This window comes from Hippocampus guttulatus, chromosome 17 (genome assembly GCF_054856545.1).
Source record: "Hippocampus guttulatus isolate MCC_2025c chromosome 17, RoL_Hgut_1.0, whole genome shotgun sequence".
Taxonomy (NCBI): Eukaryota; Metazoa; Chordata; class Actinopteri; order Syngnathiformes; family Syngnathidae; genus Hippocampus; species Hippocampus guttulatus.
Genome location: NC_141277.1, coordinates 5,209,045 through 5,234,483, shown reverse-complemented (window position 1 = coordinate 5,234,483; position 25,439 = coordinate 5,209,045). Strand labels below are relative to the sequence as shown.

At 45.6% G+C, this 25,439-nt stretch overlaps 1 protein-coding gene across 3 annotated transcripts in view; it reads right to left on the bottom strand.

Annotated features, from left to right (window-relative positions):
- LOC147191686 (netrin receptor UNC5D-like) overlaps positions 1–25,439 on the bottom strand; it is a 91,547-nt gene that overhangs the window by 47,124 nt on the left and 18,984 nt on the right. For 2 of the 3 annotated variants that reach the window (XM_086135161.1, XM_086135164.1), the window contains exon 3: positions 12,250–12,403. In XM_086135161.1, coding sequence (XP_085991287.1) covers positions 12,250–12,343 — 94 coding nt within the window. In that variant the 5' untranslated portion in view covers positions 12,344–12,403. Of the gene's footprint in view, positions 1–12,249; positions 12,404–12,541; positions 12,646–25,439 lie in introns of those variants that run through there. The other variant, XM_086135163.1, reaches the window with a different exon arrangement.

Here is a 25,439-nt window from a genome sequence, read left to right as displayed (position 1 = left end):
CGGAGTCGAACCTCATGTAGTCTGCAGGGGATTGAACATACGAGATGTGTTTTGATGTCTTTTCTTTACGTGTGAGAGCACTTGTTTTGTCGGAAAGTCTTTTAGATGGATGGATGGATGACAGTACCTAAAGCTCCCTCCGTTGTAGGTTCCAGGCTTGCAGTCCCGCTGTTTGTTTGGCACCCAAAAAAAATCTGCCACACTTATTTAGTTTGAGTGCAAATTTGAAAAAGGAACAAAGCAGTATTCCAGCACGTCAGTTTTTTTTTTATCAAAAATGATTGTCATTTGCTGTAATCCTGCTTTTTACGCCTACAGAAAACAACAACTGTAAGTTTATCTTACAATTTATATCTTATGATGATGAATATTAATGTAAACTGTTAGAGGATAATTTTGTTTTTAGTTGGGAGAAAAAAAAACATTTCTTTACAGCAAACGGGGATCGGTCCACTGTTTTGTTTGCATAATATTTTTGCGCTATCCATTGTGCTCGCCCACCCTCAATGTTTCCATCCATCCATCCATTTTCCGAACCGCTTGATCCTCACTAGGGTCGCGGGGGGTGCTGGAGCCTATCCCAGCCGTCTTCGGGCAATAGGCGGGGGACACCCTGAATCAGTTGCCAGCCAATCGCAGGGCACACAGAGACGAACAACCATCCACGCCCACACTCACACCTAGGGACAATTTAGAGCGTCCAATCAGCCTGCCATGCATGTTTTTGGAATGTGGGAGGAAACCAGAGCACCCGGAGAAAACCCACACAGGCCCGGAGAGAACATGCAAACTCCACACAGGGAGGCCGGAGCTGGAATCGAACCCGGTACCTCTGCACTGTGAAGCCGACGTGCTAACCACTGGACTACCGGGCCGCACCCTCAATGTTTTGTGTCAAAATTATGCTTGCATTATTTTAAAATTGTGATAAACGACCTTGAAAAAAAATGGCATAGAGATCTTTTGTTGGGAGGCAAAAAATTCAGATGATTTGGACAATTTTAAATTAAACAAGGCAATGACAACTAAAATCATCTAGTGTCATATTACACATGCATTTTTATTATTAGTTTTTTCATCCCGTGTCGAGGGTGAGGAGCGGCCCACTTTTCACCCGCTGATGAGAGTAAGAAAAATAGAACACTGATTCCCCTTGACGCCGACGGCGGCGAAGTGGGCCTCGTGGTCAAATATAGGACGCCCAATTACCACGCCAAGTGGCAATACCTTGGCGGTCAAGCCTTTGTCACACTCCAAGCGGCTGAGTGTCAAATCACCTGGGCGTCAAACCATTGACAGAAATCGGCTCGACGATGACCAGCACGATCGGAAAGGCGCGGCACGTTTTTAAATCATGTCAGTTTGCCAAGTCACAAAGTGAGGCCATTCGCCGGACGCTTGAATTGACTCGGGACAAGACGCGAGGGTCACCCAGAGGCCGTGACTTTCGAATATTTGATCGTGAGGAAAAAATAAAATAAAAAAAATACAATTGGCTAATCATTATCTTTGATTGAATCTCTTGAATGAACATCAGCGCGGCTGCTAAAGAAAGTAACGATCATCATGTGAATGCGCATTTACGATCTTAGGTCTCCTTGGTCACGCATAAAAACATGATCGCGATGGCGGCTTTTATTCAAGCACTAAAGGGCTCCCCAGAGGAGGCGGATGCACTGATGCTTTCCCACCGCCTGATGAATGAAAACACTCAGGCAACTAAAAGACTTCAACAAGACACAAATGGGGAACTCTCCAAATGAAACGTCGGATTTATCCAAAGAAAAAGCGGAACAAGGCGCATTTTTCTGAAAAACGAGTCGTCATCTTAACACAAGAATAAAATGGGATTTTTTTTTAAAGAGTAAAAAGTAACATTTCTTTGAAGGAAATCAACGAATATGCAATCTTTGAAGGTGGTACAAGGTTTAAGAAAACGTGAATTAAGTTGCATCAAGAATACCTTTGCAGTCAGTTTCTGTCAGACAAAAATAAATCAAACTATTGTCAGAAAAAAAAAATTAAATGAGATTTTCACTTGGGAAACAACATTTCCATCTTTTTTTATTTTTATTTTTTCATGACAGTTTGGAGAGAATTTTCGTAAGACTACAAGAGCAAAGATGTATTTTTTCCAACAAAATAATAGATCTGAATATTGTGAAAATCACAGAAGCAAATTTGGGCTAAAAAAGACATTTTTTTGCTGAGGCAAGAGATAACATTATTTAAAAAAAAAACAGACTTTAATGTTGTAAGAACAAAATGTACGTATATTTTGGGGAGAATTGTTTTATTCTATGATTAATACTGCAATGTCAAAGAAATATTTCTTATATTTTTCTATATAGTTTAATATTTTATTTAAAGTCTTTAAGAAAACAAAAGTTGCCACAACACAATTAAAAAGACCCCAAAAAAGTGTGTGCGCGTGTATGAATAGAATAAAATGGTGCCCTACCCCTCATCTATAAAGTATGAAGAGCAAAATGTGACTATTTCGACAACAGAGGCAATTCTCCAAGAACGTATGAGGCTGGGCAGTGGGTGGTGGCGTGCAGGTGTTTTGTTTTTTTTCTTTTTTTTTTTAAAGCAGGAAAGCATATGCATCAACACCTGTCCAACTGTGTCGCCATGACAATGCATCAAACTAATGAAAGCCACTGGAATTGGAAACATTGCCTTTATCCCGCCGAGTGTTGGGCCAAAGAGCGGTCAATAAAAAAACAACAACAAAAAAAAAAGAAAACGTATGCACACACACACACACACACACTTAGTTGGGGTGGCGGTCGTTTGGTGCTCAAAGCACATTCAGCTCTTTGATAGCAAAATGTAATTACGTGTTGGGTGTCTGCGATGTGTTTCATGTGTTTGTTCCCCCACCGCGCTGACACTCCAATTACCGGCAAAACTTTGCAGGGAAAAACCTCAAACGCCTAAGAGCTAATTCCTTGCGCTCACTTTTTTTTTTTTCTCTTCGGCCACCGTCGCCTCATTCGAACACTTTGATGGGCGACATCGCTCTTCAACTTCACAAGCGCTTCCAGCTCCATTAGTGCCGCAACACTTCTCTTCTGTAAGTGGTACACTTGCTTTTTTTTCCTCCAGCAAGCTAAACAGTTAAAAACAACAACAACAACAAAAAAACACCACCTGAAATTGTTTTTAGCATTTTGGTATGTGGAAGTGCTGGATGTCAAAAAGGTTGTCAGCCAATCGCAGAAGTTGCAATTTTAAAAGAAGAAAAAAAAAAGAAAGAAAAAAAAAGACAAAATATTATGTATGAGCTGGGTTGTGTAACTTGAAAGCACAAGCAGAACAAAACAAGTTCTTGTTCTCTTTTTTTCCTGTGTGGCGAATGAGGGAAAAGGCTGCCAAGAGGGGGCAAGCTGCGACCTCTGACCTGGCACTTTTCAAAATAAAGCACTGCTGGAAGGAAACAAGCGAGCTGAGAGGCGGTGAGGGGCTGTAGGTGAAACACCTCTGGGAAGAAACCAGCCAAGACGAGGGTCAGATGAACGACGCAGATCAGAGCGGGACGATTCCCCTCGGCGCTGACATTTCCCAGCTCACTCGAATTCACCACCTCCACAACATCTAAAGGCAAGACGCCTTTTATGTGCGCGGGCGCTAATAACATCACTACACTACAAAAGTTCAATTATTATGCGAATAAAAACATATTTGCGTACGATAAGGATGCAATATTCTAAATAAAAGTGAAATATTAGACATTTTTTTCCAATACTCTTGGGAAAAAAGTTGAAAATTACAGAGAAAAAGTTATTATAAATATAAATGAAGTGCTGTGTTTGAGAAAAAAAAAGGCAGACTCGAAGAAACAAGAACTTTTCTTCGATTAAAAAGGTAAAATATGATGAAAATAAGGATTTTATTTTGTGTGCGTGTGTCCATTCTCTCCTACCCAAACGCCTCAAAGCTTTGCTCCTTATCCCCCCTCTTCCTCCGCTTCACCTCCATTCGGTGACATTTCACCCCGCCCTCCTTGCGTGCCGTAGCGGTCTTCCCTTTCAAACCTTGAGCCAGCGCTTTCTCAAATGAGGGCCGCCCCAGCGGGATGCTAATCCCTGCATTTCTGACCGAGACATCCCCACTCGCAGCATACCAACACCGACGACGTCCTTTTTCCACATAAAAACGTAAAAGGTAGCTTGCTTTGATGAAGCGGACCCCCCCCCCCCCCCCCCCCCCCCCGTCTCCTCCCGCTACATCCACCCCCGACCCCCGTCCACATCCTCCTGCGGCACCGCGTAGCAAACACGCGGCGTGATGGTGGCAAACACGGGGGGCTTCATTAGCACACCACAGAGGATCAAACCTGAAATTTCACATTTCACATTCAGGCTCCTATGTTTGATCAGGCCTCTTTTTTTAAAATATTTAAATATATTTTTGATGGTCGAAAATGAGAAAGAATGTGTGATCCTCTGCTGCTTTCATCTCATCTCTGTACGGGCCACTCTTTCACAGCTCCTTGTGGTGGCGCTCTTTCAATAATAGTCAAATCTGGGTTGGAGAAGGGCGCAGAGTTAGCAATGTGCTAAATGTACTCCACTAAAAATGGAACAATGATAAAATATCAAAATAACAGGTAAAAAATAACCCAAATAGGGTCAAAAAGGGGACTGACCCAACAGTTTGGATTAATTATTTCATTAAATCAACTTTTAAAAATCTTTTTTAAAAGTTGTATTATTAAACCCCATTTACAAAACAACTTGATATTTTTGTTGCCGTTATTTGGGCAATTCATTTGAACCAACTTTTTGGATTCCATAAATAACCCAAAAAGATTTGGGTTAGTTTTGACTCCGCTGTTTTCAGTGTAGTAAAGTTAGCATGTTGCCAACTCTGCGCCTTTTCTCCAACACGTTATTCATTTGATCCAAATCGTGTTGTTAACTAAAAACGTGGGGCCAATATTGAGTCGGTCCCTTTTGACCCTATTAGGGCTATTTCTGACCCAACTGTTTTTCGGAATGTGCCGAAGGAGACCAAACGTGAGTGGGAAACCAACTTTTCTTTTCCTGGAACACAAACGAGGTCAACTCGAGACAAGTTTATTCACAAACGCGGCAAACTGTGAAATAGTTTGAAAGTGAACCATTTCCCTCAGACTGGAAAAATCAACAAAAGCTACAAAAGACGCAAAGTAGGCGTGACTAACGATGAAAAGGAATATCTAATGACTTTTTAGCGTGGCTCCCGTAACGCACACGCGGTGAAGGGCGAGGGGGGGGTGTGGGGGGGTTAAAGTGGCGAAGCGAGGAAGGATCCAGTTGGCTGGGAAAAGAGCTGAAAAGCCGGCGGGGACGGATGAGAGATGAGCTGGGCTGCTGCGGCGCGCCAGACGCTCACACCTCAGCCAGTCTTTGACGAGTCCTCGCTTTTGGACACCCGACACAACCAGCACAACAACAACAACAACAACAGCAGCGGCGGCAACAGGAACGCCAGGGTGTGTACAATGCTACAATCAGGCTTCAAAGTATGGTTTCAAAACAGTGTTCGGTTGAGGGGTGGTGCTGGTTTGAGTTTTAAATGTGAGTTTCCAGACAGGGTTGAGGTTTTCGCACAAGGTTGTTGGGATAAAAACCAAGGTCAGGATTTAGATTTAGGGTTAGCGTTTCAATTTATGTTTCAAGCCTTGGGCAGGTTAGAAGTTAGGGTTTCAGGGTTAGGTTGGGGTTTTGGAGGGCTTTAAGTCAGAGTTAGGGTTTCAAAGTAGGGCTTCAAGCTTGAGGTGTGGTTTCATGGAAATTTTAGGGTTTCAAGTTTTGAATTGCAGCTCAGGTTTCAAATTAGAGTTTCAAATCATGGTTAACGTTTCTACTTGGGGTTTCAAAGTTTGGGTATGATTGCAATCTAAGGTTCCAGGCTCAGTTTAGGGTTTCAAATGAGACTTTTAAAGTTAGGGTGTCAAGCTTACCAACGGGTTTAGGTCAGGGTAAGTGTGTCAAATTGGGGTATCAAGGAAGTAGTGTTGCGACTGTATTGAACTGTTCATTCGTGGCCTCTCTATATGGCGTTAATGATGATTGTGCTCCAGGCGACCTGGCTGCCATGGAAACAGGAGTTCAGAACACCGCTTCCTTTCCACTCCCTGTATGTGTCCCGATACTTTTGTCACAGCGGAGTGGATCATTTTCAAAGGCCGCCAGTGGTGCGGGTGTCACGTGTCTCAAGTACTTAGCGCAGGACAGATAATCTTATCGATTCCATTCAAAGCAGTCACATGACATTAAACATGACGTGCACGCCAGCGCTGGTTGCGCGTCTTTAAGGGGCACGGCCGAGCCCCTTGGGAGCCTTCGCTGTTCGACGGGGAAAAAACCCCCCCACAGAAAACCCAAGACCTCTAATCCCGGACAAGAGCTCAGTCCGCTATTCCCCCGTGTGTACTCCTGACATTTGCGGATTAGAATAGTCAATTAGGGTTTCAAGGCAGGGTTATGCTTTCAAAGTTAGGGTTGGAAGCCCAAGATAGCGTTTCACATCTTTCCAGTTAGAGATTATCAATGAGGGTTTCAAGTCTTTGTTCGTGTTACAAATTATGGTTTTAAGCATGTGTTGGACTAGCTAATTAGGGTTTTAAAATGAGGTTACATAGGGTGTCAAGTTTGAGTTTAAAACAGAAATCGGGGTTTCAAATTATTGAATCATGGCTGGAGTCAGAGTTAAGGTTTCGATATCAGTTTTGAAGTCGAAGTAAGGGTTTCCAATGATAGTTTTTTTTATATTGGGGTTTTAAGCCTGGGTTAAGGTTTCAAAAGAGGATTTCAAGCCTGTGGTATGCGTTCCAATTAGGGTTTGATGCCATTGTTATGGTTGCAAATTAGGGCTTCTATTTAGGGCTACATAGGGTTTCAAGTACAGGTTTCCAACAGGTCAGGGTTTTCAGGCTCGGTTAGCGTTTCAAAATTAGGGTGGGTGGCTGTCTCAAAGTAAGGTGTTAAGTGAGGGTTTCAAAGAAGGGTTTCAAGCTTGTGTTATATTTTCCAATTCCGGTTTCAAGCAAGGATTTTAAACAAGGATTATGGTTTCAGTTCAGATCTTCAATTAGGGGTTCGAGTAGGTCTTCAAGATGTGTTTGGGTCGAAAGATCGGGTTTCAAATGAAGATGTCAAGCTTGGGTTCAGGTTTTAAAATAGGGTTTCAAACCTGTGATAGGGTTTCAACTTAGACCTGCCCTACTCCGCAACAAATAGTTTCTTGCTTTTGTTGAATAATTCAAGAGATTCTTTTTTTTAAACGCCGTTGGAAGTGTGGAGTCAACAAGCACCAAATTGGTTGGGACGGCCTCCGTTTGCAACGTGCCTTTGATCAAGACTCCGACACTCAAACAGGAAACGACGTGGCACTCATAATCAATAGGAAACGCTTTAATGGGTTCTGATAGCGCCGACCCGCAACGAGCGCTTCTGTTAATAAGACTTTTTCTTTTTTTAAATCCTGGCCGCCGTCAGATTTGAGCGCTGCATACAAACGAGGATTAGCATTACGCTGCATCATAATAACCATGTCCATTTTAATTCCGCGCGTGTTCGTCGGGTGCTGACATTTCAATTTGGGCCTCCTGTCACGCTGACAATGGCGAGCGTCCGGGCGCGGCGGATATTGCCGCCGCCTTTCCAAATTGACGGCGGAGAGTTCTGCGAACCTTCAAGAGTTCTTCAGCCGACGTCTTAAAGCGCGACGCTCGACTTGATGAATAAAACACGACGACGTCGCTGGCTAATGTTTGCTGGTGTTGCCTTGACGACGGCCTTCACCCGCCTCAAGTGTACAGCATTGACTTTCACAAGCCTGCTTCAACACTGCTGGCGGAATGCATTCAGTTAAGCATGTCAAAATGACTGCACGACATCAACATTGGCACTTTAATCAAAAAAATTTTTTATATAATCCTTAAAGAAAAAAAAAAAGGTTAAATAGTTGTTTGAACGCAAACACTTCTCAGAGATTAGATCTCAATTGTATTGTACTCCAAAGTTAAATACAACTGACAGCAACTACAACTACTGTCCTGGATACAAAAATGTTTAAGCTGCAGTAACGTTGGGCACACGCGAGTATTTCGGCCCATCGGCCTCCGAAATTGGTCGCTGAAAACAAACGGAACAAGAATTTTTCGAGAGTCAGATCTCTTCATAGCATATTGTCAATTGGGATGACGCACGCCTCTCCGTAGGTATAACGTATCCACATGGGGAGTGCACTTTGATGGAAGCTACATACGTGCTACGTTAAGCGACGCCCGGTAGGAGTTGTGTGTGTTTGGGAATATTTGCGCCGGCTAATGAGCATTAAATCCAATTGTTACGCGGTCAGTGAATGAATCGCAGCTACAGTAGGCAGTGTGGCAACACTTTTGTCATGACTTTGCTGTTGGCCTCTCACGCCGGTTTAGCGGCGACAAAAGCGGGTTTACAAACTTGGACCTTGCACCTGAGAGATTAACTAGTTTAGCACTAGCTCGGACAAGGCTAGTACAACACCGCGAGAAGCTAGTGCCACACAACGAGATGGACTTGAAAGTAAGTTTTTTTTTTTTAAACTAAAAAGGAAAACCTATTGATTCAAATGTCACTTGCTGACATTAAAAGAAATGGCAAGTGGAGATCTAATAGGTCGGTTTAGGGTGGGTGGCTAAGTAGGTCGGATGTGTTAATTGATTTGTTGTCCAGTTGGGTCAGTTCGGGTTGTTTCAGGGCTGTGTCCCGATATTTTTAACTCTTTTCATCCAGAAGCCTTGAGTCAACTTCACAGAAGTTTGCCAAATGAACCGGCCTTGGTGGAGTGCAGACTTATTAAATATGCGCTTGTGTGCGATTCATGCAGGAGTTCATTCATCTGATAGGAGGCGCGGTAGACAAGCGATCGGTCCCGGCAAACAGGAGAGACGCTTTAAGCATTCCGCCCCGCGACGCCCCATCTGTCTCCCGCCCCAGCCTGCTACTTTTCCCCGGGAACGCCGCCTCGTTGCACCCTTCCGTCAGGACATTTGTCACGATCGTATATATGGCCGTTGAATCATGACACTGAGGCGGCGTCCTTGAGCTCGCTCTGGAATGGCTTTGTGGACGGCCCGTTAGCTCCGAGGCTTTCGCCCCCTTTTCTATACTGCGCACGTGCGCGGCGGCGGCGTGAAAAGGGAAAGGACTGAAATGGCGACCCATCATTCCCCCGCAGCACTGGGACGTTTATTACAGGGGAGGCGTCGCACATGTGAAGCGTGCTGCACGTGAGCACATAATAGCGACTCGGCGAAGCGGCACCAGGCTCATTACCCGAGGTTATTCCCATGTCTCCAAGTAACTGCGAACAATTGTACGTTTGTGGTCAGAGGCGTCTCAGAGTTTTGTATAACCATGACAGCCGCTTGCCTATTAGTCAGAAAATCTCATCTACTGCTGTATGCATTCTCGAGGCCTTCTTGAAAATATTGCTGCAACATTCCACCGCCAAACCTCATAATGAACCTAACCTTGCCATTTAATATATGGACATCAATGCCTACGTTCACTTTTATTTTGAAATTGTGCCGGGCAGCATATCACGGCGCAACTTGACTTTGTTTGCTACCACAAACTGTCGCTACCGATTTCAACAACACAATGATGTCCTGGAATAACATTCAATGCCAACTAACGGTATTTAAAAAAAAAAAAAAAAAAACGACTTAATTACGCCGACGCTGTATTGGATGCACCTGTTGCCACCGTTTTACGGCGACTCCTGATATTGTATTTTAAGTTTGTAAAATGTATGTTGTTGAGGCGGGACCTAAATTCGACTCTTGACACTTTGAAAGACTTTTCTACAGATTTTCCCCTCAAAATTCTAAGAATTTCAAATGTGTATAGTTTTGTTGCTCAATTAAACAGTCCCAAATTTCACAATTAAGAACAGATCGGCGTTATTTCATGATGCAGTGGATACTTTTTGTGATGTAAGGTTTTCCTAATTTCAAATATGTGCCTCAACTCAATCTAGGCAGAAAGTTGCAACAAAGAATTGGAATTTTTTTTCAATAAAATGATGCACTACACAAAGGAGATTCATTACGCGTGTGTTATAAATAGTCGTGCTTAGAATCCATATTAATGGCATCAATGAAGCATCACCGCCTCGTGATCATCACTCAAAAGCACAAAGGAAACTTCACCAGTCACATGATGCCACTTTCACAATAAAAGAATTATTTCTGATGAATGTCACTGCTTCCAGGGAGGGCAAACGGCTTCTGTATCGATCTGCTTTAAAATAATACAACAATGGATATTGACCTGTTTCAAAATAAAACAACAATGGATATTGGACTTCACCGCTGTCCACTCCTCATCCCGCTTTATCAGCATAACCGAGCGCTGATTTTTTTCTACCCCCCCCCCCCCCCCCCCCCGCCCCCCCACCTTCAGCATCTCCCGCCCGGCGAGAAATGTGTTCCCCTTCAATAATGCAAGAGCGAAAGTGAGCACGTCGCAATTTCCCGCCAAGCAGGCGAGCGGCAGTGAGCGGCCGTGGCCAAGCGGCGCGTCTCCGCTCCAGCGTCGTTTCAATCAAAGTCGTGGGCCTAGAAAAGTCATTTAGCGGCAAACATAAAACATAGCCGCGTTGCCCTTTTATTTCTGGCGCGCTCACTCCCAGCCTCCATCACCAGCCTTTACCCAATCTGCCAGGATTTAAAACTAAATCTTACAGAAATGTTCAGAATAGGTCTCAACTGATCTGGATTTTTTGGGGGGTGGGGGTTTGCGTCCGATTCCAATATCTGGCAGACTAAAATTACACTAACAGATTAGTTAAATACAATATATAATACATAAAATGACTTCTTTCTTTTATGTCTTAATTGTTACAATAAGAAGGATATTAATCACAGACAAGACATTTTACGGTTTTATAACAGGGAAAAACGGGCAACCTATGCTGACATTTGGCAAAAGAAGCCGGGACCACCAAGGCCTGGTCACCAGGCAATAGCATGTAGACAATCAAGTATTCACACTCTTGGATGAACTTAACATAACAAAAGTGTGAACATTTTAAATTAACTCATTCATAGTTTACACAGACCTCTCCACCCATCCATAAAGTCTCATAATAACATTTTCTGTTAGTATTTGTGTATTGGTATCAATATCGGTATCAGTGATACCAGCTGTAATTCGCTTGCTACTGTGTTTTTTAATGTATCGGTATCGATGTACTGTAGGTACTTGATGTGCATTTCTTTAGGTCTACATTGAACTAGACTTTATGGATCGTGGATATTTTTCATTTTATGCAAACTCAGTGATCGATTGCAACATCACAATTGGCTGATTGATCAATGATGTCAGTGATCAAACCCGCAAAAAAAGACATTACAGCAAACACATTCTCATACACTGGAGGGATGTTCCGTGCTGTCATTGTTAATATGAGGTTTATCAGCATATACAGTTGGATATTTCCCCACTGTTTCAAAAGATTTTTTGGTGGGATGAATGTCTTCCATTTTAAATATATTGATATGTGTGCACCATTTCCTGTTGAAATGATTCAAAATAACAGCTCCTTGGTGACCAATCAAAGACCCTTCAGTTGATTTGCGCTGATCAGGAGTATGCAGTGAAGAACAAGAGTGTATTTTTAAATCTATCTCATTAAAATGCCTCTCATCAAGAGCTCTTTCGAATAGTTCGCTGGGCGGGGAGGGCTAAAATACTGACAATACAAACGTTGATGAGTAAGCCTCTCTTTGACTGCATCAATCAAAAAGTCAGCATTGTTGCTTTTGTGGCTGGCAGCCATCCATTTTCAATTCCGCTTATCCTCAATCAGGTCGCAGGTGAGCTGGTCGCCAGCCAATCACCAAAACCCATGCAAATTCCACAGAGCCAAGAATCAAACCCTCAACCTCACCATTGCGAGGAAAACCACTCATCTACCACCGTTCTCTTCACTTTTCGCTAATGAGGTGACCGGACACACTTTGTTGACCCGCACGCAGAGGCGCTTGATTGGCACTTGGCAGTCCACACACGGTGACTACCCACACGCGCGCATCACTATCACACCACCAGCAATTTCCACTTTCCAGCTCACAGGACTCGAACCCGTGACCTTCTGACGCTTTGAGTGACAAGCCACGGCAGCGTAATTGGAGCCAGACGCGTCGGCTAACTTCCACGGGCAACTCCAAAGCACACAGCGTTCCGAGGGGCGGGGGGGTCTTACCTCGGCCGAGCGCGGTGGCCGGCAGAAGGAGCACCAGAAGCGGCAGCAGCGGCGCGGCCAAAGTCGCGCTTCCCCCGGAGCTTCGGCGTCCCATCACGGCTGCGTTCGCGGCGGCTCTCCGCGTGATGCGCACCTGCGCCCGCGCATTTGTGGGCTAAAAAAAAAAAAAAAAAAAAAAAAAAGGGCGAGAGAGAAATAGAGAGAGAAAATTTAAAAAAAAACAAGAGTGTGGGGGGGGGGGGCTTTACCAATTAAAAATAATTTCACTAATAATGCAACACAGCTGGCGTACTTGTCCGAGCCGAACCGCTTCCTCGCGGTTGTAACGCAGTGCGGAGAGAAGAAGAAGAACAGGGGCAGGAGGAAGAAGAAAAAGAGAAGAAGAGAGGAGGAGGACGAGTTCCACTGTGACACGCGGTGGGTGGGGGGGGGGGGGGGGGGGAGAGAGAGAGAGAGAGAGTCACGTGACGGTGTTTTCTGCCTGACTAATTGATGAGCATCTGCTTGCTGATTGGTCCAATGATCAATAAGGTGGAGAGGTTAAATTCAAAACACACAGAGCTCTCAAGTCCTTGTTTAAGAAAAATGATCTTAAGCATTATGCAAATTAAAGTCGCTGATGGTGTCATGACACAGTCCACTGACTTGTGTGCTGGCAGCGTGGGATCGGTTCCCAATCAGGTACAGTCTGATTGTGGATGTGAATGGTGGTCTGTCTCTATATGTGCCCTATGGCGACCAGTTCAGGGTGTGTGTGTGTGTGTGCCTCCCGCCCAAAGTCAGCTGGGACAGGTTGCAGCAACTCCCACGACAATCTTCAGAATAAGCGCTGATGAAAATGGATGGATGGACTATGAAAATTTGTTAGGGTTGTATATTGACTCATGCAACAATATATTTAACACCAGATTAGAGTTTGATCCTAAAATAGGGACATCATTGGTCTCGGCATCTGTATCGATGATACCAGCATATAGTGTTTTTTTTTTTTAATGTGATGGTAGTGTATCTTTAAAAAAAGTGTGGTATCACCTATCATAAGTTTCAATATAAATTTGATGTATTTTTAATTTTTATTGTCAACTCACTGTTTTTTTTTTTTAAACGCAGTGATACCTGATGGAGTACTTTGTTGTGTTGACCGTGTGTTTTGGCTCATTGTAGTCTACTGGAAAAAGAAATAGCACTAGCATACTTTGTAACGAAGCACCAGTTTGCTTAGTTACTGGTATCAATTTCGGTATCACTGATAGGGCCCACAGTTTTACGTGCCATATTTTGTTTTGTAAAATTGCTACCATCGTGCCAATCAAAAGTGTTCGTAAATTGGCTGCCTGACCTTGTGTAACTTCATTAGCATCTCAAGCAGAGTGTGTACAGTCAGGCCAGGTCAACCCCTGGATAATTTTACTGGCGGTAGCCATAAACGCGCATCAAATATTCGGGGGAGGGAGGTGGCCTGAGGCTGCGTCGGCCTCGAGGCCATTTGAGCGGATCGCCGGAGCGAGAACCACAGAAGGAGCTTGTGTCGCAGCGTCGGTGTTTTATCGTCCCACCAAATCGGCCCAGTCGTTCACCTTGAAGATGATGTCGTTTATCCCGCTGATGACATCATCCAGCAGTACCTGTCTGTCATTTGCCACTTTGGTGACAGCACATGACTGACACGTGAGAAATAATGGCTCAGAATAGCTCGGGAGTGTCTTAATGGCAAAATGCAACTCTGTCATGGCCCAGTGAAGATTTTTGTGGACAAAATAGACACACACACACAGAAAAGACTTTTATTCTGGTCAAATGTATCATATTTTTGACATTATATAATGTTTTGGGGTCAAAGTATTTCATTCGTATTCATTCCAAATGTAATTCCCCCAAACGGCTTTAATTTATATTCAGGCTCTATGCAGCTCCCGATTGATTAATGTATCGATTAAGACAGCTTGGTCCGTACACGGTGAAAGCAAGAAGCAAACAAGGGCTTTAAAGAACAAACAGGGACTGCTCTCAGCGGGGTCATTTTCCAAAGACGGCAAATATTCCGAGCCAATAAAGCATCTTTGACATTTGTGTTTATTCTTAAAAGCGAGGCGCCGAGCCCACACGAGGTTCATCGGCGGCCGCCTTGCGTCCTTCTAAACACACAAAGACGTGAATAGAAGCGTTTAGGCGGTGCGTCCTTGCCTCTGCGGCGCTTCGACGGCCTTGGGCGAGATAATAGAAGAGGAGCTCGGCCGAGGTGTCGTGTGGGAGGTCTTGCTTGTAGGCACGTTTGTTTGTCGCCGCTTGGTAAATCAGATGTTGCGCCAACGGAGCAAACACAGTGTCACAACGTATGCTGGCATCGTGCTATTGGCGAAGGAAAAACATAATGTCATAGTCTTATTTTTTTTTTTTTTAGTCAACAAATATAGTGATTTACTGGCGTCATAGAATCTTTTCAGGACAAATGTGTTTTAGGCGGCCGACTATAAATTTTCAAAGTGGTTGAATGGAAAAATAGGGGCGAAGCACAAGGTCGTCTCTGTCTCCTATATTGTCGTTTGCGTACAACAGTTTTTATTGGGATGTTTGAAAGCTCATCAAATTACTCGTGTAACTTCTCTTTGCAATTAGAGTACCGGTACATCACAATTGAAAGGAACACCCGGACCCGCCGTAGATGCGCCTCTCTGTGCTCCCGCGCTTCTTTTCACAGTGTCGATGACCGTCGGTTGCCTTCAAGGTCATGGTAATGCTCTTTGTGTGTCACTCTGTGAGGTAATGGATCCACAGTGTGTGCGTGTGCGTGCGGGGGGGCTTCAGCTATATGGGCTCAAGCCTCACAGAGCATCCCAGTGACAGGGCCAGGGTCCACAGAGCTAATCAGACCCTTGGGAGTTGCTATCTGCGCCAACACTTTTTTGTTGTTGTTGTTGTCGTCAGGAATTCTCTAGTTGCTGCTCTCGAGGACAAAGTGGGATAAAGTCACCGTGCGGGTCTTTTCGCTAGACGCACACCGGACACCTGGATGGCTGGGGAGCAGACTTTATGGCAGAAGTGGGGGGGGACTCGAGTTGCATGGGGTGAGACTTTAATTGCCTATTTTAGAAGTTGGCTTCCAACGTGCTGTGGTGTAGCTGAAAAATCAAAGACTCAAAAGACTTGACTTCGACTTGAACTATATGATTTGTCAAATCTGCATTTTCAAGGTACACACGAGTGGGCAAAAAGTGTACAAACAAGAGTGATTTCTTTATTTTTTTTCTCCTGCACAAGAACTGGTAACAAGTCACCGTTCATAAACTGCATGAAGTTGTCAATTGCTGGTCTGGAATTATATCACGACTGCTCATTTCGACTGCCTGGAAATGAACTATTCATAGATATGTTTTTTATGCTACATGCAGTGCCGCTGACTATTCTGACTGCTCTCCATGTTCATTTCTATCCATGTAGCATCTATTGTACATTCCCGAGTGATACACTATTCATTGTCCATACGCAAAGGCGAAGCTATGTGGTTTCAAATCGACTCATCAGTCGAGTAGCTCCGTAACTTTTGATATCAGGTCATCAGTAGAGTCCCTGATTTATGTTTAAAATCAAATAATCAGTCAAGTAACTTAGTTACTATTCTCAAGGTAACTATATACTATTCTTTGCAAAGCCTTGGTCGTTGTTTATGACGTACGTCGCCGCCGATTCTTCTCGCTGCCGTTTACGTCCACTTTTGGATATGCGTGTATTTGTCATATACGGCATAAATATTTATAGACTCTTTTTGACACGTACATCGGTTTTATTGCGCCGCACAGCGCCGCATGCTAATCTTGCTGCCGTTTCACCCACGTGTGCATCGATACTATTTATCATTCGTGTAAAGTGCACCGCTGCTCTCGTTCGCTCTCATTGCCGTGTGTTTTAAATCTATCCGTGGACATTTTTATCCCTGATATTATTCCATGTACACAAAATCACTGCATTCCGGCTTTGTGTTCTCGCCGCCGCTGTCGGCTTGGAGGCATTTTTCCCGTGGAGTGCACAGAGAAGCCCTCCTCCCACTTTATGGAAATCAAATGCCAAAATTGACTTACTGGAATCCCCCTGAAACCCCTCCGCTAATCTTGCCCCGAAGCTTCTGACATTCACGTACAGGTGGAGAGAGAAGACTTGCGTCTTTGCCGATTGGCAGGGGCGCCGCTTCGGGTGGAGGGGGCGGGTGAGTGGGAGGGGGGGGGGGGTTATCTGCACTGCCAATCAGGGGTCCGGCATTGCAGCCCAGGATTGTGATCGCAGGTACTGACAAGGGAGCAGAAACACACGCGCGAGGCGAGACGCGGAATAGGAATGAGTCCGGGCTTGTTTTGTACGTTCGGCGAGTGCGGCGGAAAACAGCCCGCAGATGTAAGTTTAATGACGCGGGTCAAGTATAAAACACAAGTGACAGACGGAAGCGGCCTTTAAGGGGTGCTGGCCTGCTGCGCACACAAATAAAAAGTACCCGCTCGCGTGTCGCCCTCCCGGGAATGACGTCCAGATTTGAACGCGCTCGCCCGTAAACGAATTGGACCGCTGCGGACGCGGGCGTCCGATGCCATCGCCCGCTCGGTGTGAAAGGTACAAGCACGGAATGTCAAGTCGACGCGGGAATTTCTCAGCTTCCGCGGTTGTATCATTGGCTTGACAGCGGCTGTAGCGCACTTGGTCATCATTCACATCAAACTTCCATCACATAAGTGATTGTGGTTTTTATGGGCCTGACTGATATGAATTCTTTGAGGCCAATTCCGAAATTTGGCAGAAGAAAATTCCAATAGCCAATGAATTAAAACTGGAGGGGAACCGTGAGTTTCGAAATCTCCTGAAGTACAATTCAAGCAGAACATCTGGCCGTTTTTACAACAGTGGGAAGGTATAAAAAGGCACCGTTACACATCTGCTTTTCCAATTTTGCGAAAATAGTCACGTAATCGAAGTTGTCGGCCTGATTTCTCCACTCTTTTGAATGACTCAACCTAAGCCGTTTTACTCCACGCCGGCTGTTTTGTGTGAAAAGTCCCAACACAGAATGAGATCTCAGCTTCAGACTTATTATCAGAAGTGAAACTGAGATTGGGGCGGCCCGGTAGTCCAGTGGTTAGCACGTCGGCTTCACAGTGCAGAGGCACCGGGTTCGATTCCAGCTCCGGCCTCCCTGTGTGGAGTTTGCATGTTCTCCCCGGGCCTGCGTGGGTTTTCTCCGGGTGCTCCGGTTTCCTCCCACATTCCAAAAACATGCATGTCAGCATTAGTGTTATTGTGCCTGTCTGGTAGTCTTCAATGCATTTAAGGACAGACACCACGCTTGCTATGTGTATGTCTGTTTGCATTGCGAGGACAGTATGTGCGTGTGTATGTATGTGTGTTTGTGTGTGTGTTATAAAGATTGATGGTAGAGTGGAGGGGGTGTTACAAATATAAAACCAGGGCCGTCTGGCAGCGACGCCTCCGGCTTCGTACATCTTAAAACAGCGTAAAGATCTCCCGTCGCAGAGTTCAGATGGTGTGCCGGGTCCTCTGAGACCAATTATGCGTTTGTTTCATTTCCACTCAAATCTCTCGTCTCGCCGCTTTGCAAAACAAAACACCGAACGTGTTCGAGAGCGCAGAGAGGCAAAATCTTCACGTCTGCTGAAATGTCACATCGGACCGGTGGCCGCGTGTCAGAGTGCGCTTCTTGTCTGCGCGCCACATCACACGTTCGCCTCTTGGTCTATCTCCAAAGGCCTCATTAACTGCTCGTCAATCAGGCGCATAGCATGCATACATGCAACACGGCCCCTTTCGCGCCGCCTATTAAGGGCAGGGAATTCTCGCCAAGTTATCCTGGTTGTTGTTCTGTATGATTGACACACATTGAGAGCACTGGAGTAGGTGGGCAAATTTAACAGCTACAGGAGATGTATCCAAAAAGAGGCAGCATGGTAGCTGTATGAAAGGGGTGACAAAAAGCAGTGGCAGAGGTATGTGGTGATATTCTAGGGGAAAATTTGGATACCTGTTTACGCGTTTACGTGTGTGCACGCCTGCGCTTTTGGCCAGTGAAATGAGGATTCAGGCTGGCACGGCCGCTTTAGAGCGCCTCATTGTCGTGCATGGAAAAGCTCCAAAACAACCCTATGGGATGTATTCCATCCTCCCAAGATTTTGAGCAGGTCCCCCTTTTCTGATACAGCTCAAACATGTACAAAAAAGATGCTTGACAAAAGAGCAGAGTGCGGGTTCACCCATTCAGTGGACACTCCCACAGCATTTGAGAGCGGAGTGAATAGCATGATATTTCATGATTTTATATACTTTAGAATCCATCTTTAGTTTCACTTCACTACGACTTTAAGCTTCTCATCCTGCATTGTCCTGGTTTTCCACTCTTTCCTTTCACACGGCCACATTGAGGCATTTTATGAAAAGTTGGAGGGTAAAAAGTGCAGTATCTTATTAAGGATGTTTTTTTTTCTGCTGACTAACTGTTCTCCCGACTACAAGGCCAGGGTAGCATTGTTTTGAATCAGCTTTGCTTGCCTGCCGGCATGAATTGCACCTCTGGAGGCGAGGGACAACCCTTCCTCACCGCCTTTCCACACCGACCTTGCGCCAGGAGAGGAAGAAAGACGGTGCAGACGGCGGTGAGGATTGCCTCCCACCCAAAGCGCAGAAGTCACCTGTCGCCAACCATCAACGCGACGCTCGTTCATCAAACAACGAGCTGTGAGCTTCGGCGGAGAGGAACGCCGAGGTGTCAGAGATGCGGGAATCTGCTAACGGCAAGTCGAGACAGAAATGAGACCTGGCAAATTTGGAATTTGGTCAACCAAATGACAGAAACTGTTGATTACATGATTTGAACTCGCTCACTCACTCACTCACTGAACTCTGAACAAGACAGAGAAAAGCTCTAGTCGAAGCTCTAATGATTCAATGTCTGCGAAAGACAGAGGGGCCGAGTTAAGGCTAATGTAGCTTCCGAGTCAGCGGGTGGCGAAAAGATGGAGAGCCCAGAGAGGTGAACAGTGCACTCCGTCAACAACGTGGCAGCTTGTTGAGAACAAGATTGATAAGGTGGATGCTTGCTAGCACGCTAGCACGCATGCACACACACACACACACACACACACACACACACTGCATAGTTTCATCTGTCTGCATAACAAGAGCTCACATGAACAAATGGGCTGCAGGGGTGCAGGTGTCAAGGCCCGGTCTTAATATGAAATAATAAAGCGTACACAGGAAGTCGCAGGGGGAGGGGAGCGCATTAGCGGGCCAATCGGGGAGCGGCGTGATGGATGAAGTCGACGGCGAAGGGGGAAGAAGAGCACGACGCATCACATGGAGTTATTTGCGGCGCCGGCTCACTTATTCGGCGGGTGAGCGCCGACTTAAATCAATCCATTAGATCCATCCGTCACGCCGCTATCTTGGCGGGAGTCAAACGTCTGATGGATGTGCTCGCATCCGCCGGGAATCCGCCGTAACGACCAGACTCCCACCGATTCCGTTTGCAACTTGTGGAGCCGAGTGTGCAGCAGGAGAGGGGAATAAACCAGGCCGGCCTCATAAATATTCATAGATAATGTAAATAATGACGCTTATTCACTATTTGTGGGCGAATCGCGAAAAACAGCAAGTCACTGACGCCCCTCTCATTTTCTCTGTAATTGCCCACATTAATGGTTGAAGCCATTAATGTAACACAAACTGTCATCCCCAAACACTTTAATATCGTTTCAAATTCATCTTACATTACCCTTAAATAATTCACAGATGATTTGATCTGGAAACACTCTCCAGAACCTCTACAAACACCCTAAACTAAATTTAGCTCACTCACAAAATGTTTGCCCGCGTGTGACAACGGTGAAGGAATGTTAACGTTGACTTTTCCAATCGCCTTTTTGATTTTTTTTTTTTGGTCTTTCTCAACAGCTGTCCGCCCTTTGACCTTTTGACTTTCACACTCGTGTGGCAAAAGTACTTAGAGCCGCTCGATGAAACAATCGCGGCCGGGGGGCGGGGGGGGGGGGGGGGACACAAGGTGGAAAAGCGCTTCGAAAAGGTGGGCGGGGGGGGGCAGCATCCGTCAGTAACGAGGCGCCGCCTATTGCCTCTGCAAATCTCTCCCTCATCTGTCTCCTTCAGCACCGCAGCTGCCTCCAACAGCGACCTTGTGGCGAAGAAAGCGAGTGGCAGTATGATGGGTGGCTACACACTCGCGTTTCAGCATTGCGGGGCAAACGCGGGTGATGTACCGCGACGCTCAAACAGTAGCCCGAACCTCAGATGTGAATGTTAATTTTGCAAATGACAAACTAAGATGAACTCATTCACTCTCATCAATATGTAAAGTTTGATCTACGCGAAACATTTTCACACTAGCAAACTCAATTAAGCAATTGACACAGCTAACTAGCTTACTCAACTCACTCACTCTAAAAATCCATGCAACTAAGCAACTCTTTTAATTGACCATATCAACTGACTCAATTCTGGAGACCAAGCAAGAAATGGACATGACGGCGTTAAAGGGGTTTACACTCAGACGTAAATTTGTTTACGTCTTTGGAAACCCCCCGAATGGAAAGCACGCAGGTAGCTGAGTCAGATGAAGCCCGGGAACATTCGTCATCCTGGCGCTCCATGACTAATGTTGTTGTTGCTCGAACATTGTGAACAAACTCCAGAGACCTGCGCAAGTGCTTGTGCTTTTTGTCTGTTGCACACAATGGTTTTTCTTCAAAAACCAAAAACAAAAAACAACCCCCCCCCCCCCCCCCCCACAAACAATCCCCCAGAATGCTTTGTCTCAAGCAAATGAGGCAATGCTCGCTTGGCCTCACCTGCGCAACACCGCATGAGAGCCCAAACGAAAACTGCCTTTCCTTGTGCTAAAACTCAAAGCACACACAGTTAGTTCAAGATATTCCCTGCTTCCTCCATTTTAAACTTGTCATGACAACCGTCAGCCAGCCCATTTGAAGGTGTGTGTGTGTGTGTGTGTGCGCACGCGTACTTTTATCAGCAGTGCCTTGCCCGGCTCTTTGTTCCACAGCCCTGCACCGATTCTCTTATTCCAGCGCACCTGAATTGGTTTAATTAAATCAGGGGAGGGGGTCCCGAATAACGTGCCGATGAATTTCAAGGAGCACGGCGGACGCGTCAAGCGGAAGTCGGCGTCGGCTCGGCCCCGTTGGATTGGCGCCGGTTTGGCATTCACGCCACGCTCTGCAAAAGTAATATCCTCGCGTTCATCAGCGCGCATGTTAATCGCAGATTCCAATTGAATCGTCTCTAATGGACTCGACTGCCTATCCGTCCTTATTTCCTTTGCTCAGGTGTTGACATGATGCGAGGTCATTAATTCATTTCCGCTCGCGTTCATTGGGACTTTTCACATTCGACGCAGGCTATTCGCATATTAAATCTGCTAATGGAGTAGCAGCAGCCTACAGCCGACGATGAACGAGCACCAACTGAGGGGACGCGTGTATCATCATCATCATCATCTTCATCGTGAAGGTTTTTATAAGGAGGAGCCCACTTTGTGTGCTCAAGTTTGTTACGTCTGTGCTTGTAGTTAAAAGCAAAGTTTTAAGCAAGGGGACGGATTTTAAATGCGGGTTTCGAGCCGGGGTTAGCGTTTCAAAGTCTAGATTCGGCGTCATATAAGAACCGTTAATGAAGATGTGTCATGAAGGAGTCTGGCATGTTCATTGTCATTATAAAGCTTCCTTTCAAACGAGGGGCGGAAGAGGAGGGGGAGGAGGAGAAGAAACAGGATGAGGAGGAGAAGGGAGCGGAAGAAGTCTAAAAGGAAGAGAGGTAAGAAGAGGAGGAGAAAGAAGGGGAGGGGTAGGAAGAGGAAGAGGAGAAGAGGTAAGAAGAGATGAAGGAGGAGGAGGAGGAGGAGGAGAGTGAAGAGGAGGAGGAACATGTGGGAGGACAAGAGAAAGGAAGAGGACGGAGGAGGGGGAAGATGAGAACGAGGAAGGGGAGGAGTAAAAGGAGGAGGACCAGGAAGGGGATGGAAAGGAGGAGAAGAAAGAGATGGAGGAGGAAGTAGAAGGGGAGATTGCCAAGGAGGTGGGGGAGCAAGCGGATGAGAAAGGGAGGGAGAAAGCGAGACACACACAAAAAAAAAAAGCAGCAGGAAACAAGCAAAAATGGCGAGCGCTAAATAACATTTTGCTACTGTTTAAACATCATTTCCATGCAGTCTGCTTGCTTCTCTATGAGCGCGCGCGCGTGTCGCTCCCCTGTTCTCATTAGATTGGTCTTCCATGCGGAACGCTCAAACAGCGCGTTTGTTTATTTAGCTTGCGGTAGCCGTGCGGTGCGTTCAGCCACACGCGAGGCTGCAGGAGAAGTCAAGACTAAAATCCCTACGAAATGATTCCAATAAGCCTTCATATACTTCCAGCGGGGCTGGGGGCGGGGAATGCCAACTTTAGCATTGAAGGAAAGTGAAGAAATAAAAGCAATGAGGCGTCACCAGCGGACAGTCGGAATTACCGGCAGCCTCCCTGCCGATATCCATTTTGTATTAGCCGTTATAATTGTAATTTCCCGAATCTGTGTTGGCTGAAAAAACTCAATGGGTGTGGCCAGCATATGCCAGTCTTCTGATTGGCTGACGGAGCCGTTACCATCAAACCCAATGAATTCCGCTTAGTAACAAATAGATGACAAGAAAAAAAAAAAAGAGGATGACAAGGCGAGGAAATGCTAACAGAATTTGCAAAATTGCATATTTTTTCAAAGTAGGGTTTCAAACCAGGGTTTTGATTCCATGGAGGGGTTTCAAAAAATGAAGTGCATTGTCCTTTAGTACAAAATATTAAATTACGGTGATGGACAAAAAAAAAAAGATGAAAACACTTTTCTATTTGAAATCTACCCATACGGGCATGGCGACCGGCTGTTGACTTTCCAGTTTCCACACTAAGAATATGAAAATGATTATCACAGCTCAGCAGCGTAGCAACACGCCGCCTCCGAGGCTTAGCGCTCACGTCTGGGAATTTTTCTATTTGGCGACGCCATCAGGCGCAAAGCTGCGCTGAGCCTGGTCTGGCCGTTTATTAATAGACGGTTTGAAGCGGACGCCAACCGCTGCTCCCCCAACACGTGCGACCAATTGCCCGCTCCGCCGCGGCGGGAGAAAAGTGGGACGGCGGCGCTCGCTAACAACTTGAGGATTACAACTTTGTTTGCCAGAGTCCGCAGATATTACACATGTTTACTTGTTTAATAAGGCTGTGGGGTCACGGTTAGGGTTTCAAATTAGGGTTTTAATTCAGGGTAAATATTTTAAATTAGGGGTAGGGTTCAAATTGAGGGTTTCAAGGCAGGTTTATTGTGTCACTGCAGGATTTCAGTCGAGGATTTTCCGTAAATGTTTGGGTTAAAAAGTAGGGTTCTAAGTCTGGGTTAGGGTTTCAAGTTGGGGGTCACAGTGTTAAGTTAGGGTTCAGGACTGGGTAACATGAGATACGATAACCTTTATTAATCACACAAAAAGTAACCTTGCATTTGGGTACCAACTCATCGCGTTTCAAATTAGGGTTTTAAGCCTCAGTAAGGGTTTTCAACAAGGAATAGAGTTTTAAATTAAGGTTTCAAGCCAAGGTTAGAGTGCCACGTTCATATTTCATAGGATTTTATCCATCGAGTAGACTTTTAAACAAGAGTTAGGGTTTCAAAGTAGGGTTTCAAGCCTGAGTTAGGGTATCAAGTTAGGGTATCAAGCAAGTGAGTTTCCTTTTTATACTTTAGTGGACAAGGTTGATTTTGCTTGCAGACATGGTGTCCATGCACGTTGTGCTCATTAATAATAAAACACATCACTCTTCCACTGTCCACTGCGGCAACCCCTCAGGTTGCAGCTTGACGTACAGATACTCGATGGTCCTTCCAGCAGAAGTGATATGGTTACACCGGGCGGCCGCTCAGTTGCGGATTAATGATGCCGACGAGAGGGTTTCAAATTTGGGTTTCAAGACAGAGTTTGGGTTGCAAAGTAGAATTCCATGCCATGGTTTGTGTCTCGAGCTAGGGGATAGGGTTTCAAATTCAGGCTTCAAAATTAAAAACTGGCGACCAATCCAGGGTTTCCCGCTTCTCTCATCCAGAGATGGATAAATTCATTTTTGTCTATTTGTGTCCAGCGCTCGACAGGCGGCCAGTCCGGGGTGTGTCCCGCTTCTCTCATCCATAAGTCAGTTGTGGCTCAGCTGCGATGCTAACGAAGGAAGCGGTGATTTACCAAGGCCGCCGGGCTTGCTGTATGGCGACCGCTCATCTAACGAAGTAAGAAAAGAGAAGGTGCGACATCAGAGGTGTTGCTTGGGCCTTTTGGCTTGAAAGGCATTTCAAGCCACTTTCAGCCAAATGCCTGTTGTGACAAGTGCGGCAAAAGCCCACAGCGCTAAACTGCTTTCAAGTCACTAAAAACACATTTATTATTATTTTTTCTTTCTTCTGACCTTTGCTGCTAAAAATAATCACGTAGTGGAACCAGTAAAACTTTCGCAATTCATCTTTGGAAACTATTTACCTTGGAAGGGGTTCACTTATTTTTGTGAGGCTCTGGTGTTTGTAGTAAAGTGGGGCTTCAGAGTAGGGTTTCAAGCCAGGGTTAGGTTTCAGAGTAGCATTTCAAGCTAGGTTTAGGCTTTCAAAGTACGGTTTCAAATCATTGTAAAGAATTTCAACCAGGTGTCAAATATGGGCTCCAAATCTTGCAAGAATATTTTGATGTCTTGCCGATAAGAACCGCCCACCACACCTCTGATTGGCCAGTCTGCAGCCCAACCATTTCCTGCCGGAGATGTTTTCAATCTGAAACAAACATCGGCGGACACGCGCGCGCACACACACGGCATGAAAGAGCATGAAACATGTAGGCGTCATCTCAACGGGAAAACTGGCCGCTGGCTGTCAGAGCACATGTTGCAGCCTGAACGGGAATCATTCGGGGAGTCGGGCATGGCCGCCTGCTTTCCAGCCCAAGACGAAGCTTGTCCGAATACAAAGCTGCTCGTGTGAATGACGACGGGCCGGAGCGTCAACAGCGTACAAGTGCAGTGACGGAGTGGCAGAGATGGCTTGGGGGCGGCGGGGGTCAGGGGTTGATGGGGTGGGGTGGGGTGGGGGCCGGGGGATGTCGGGTT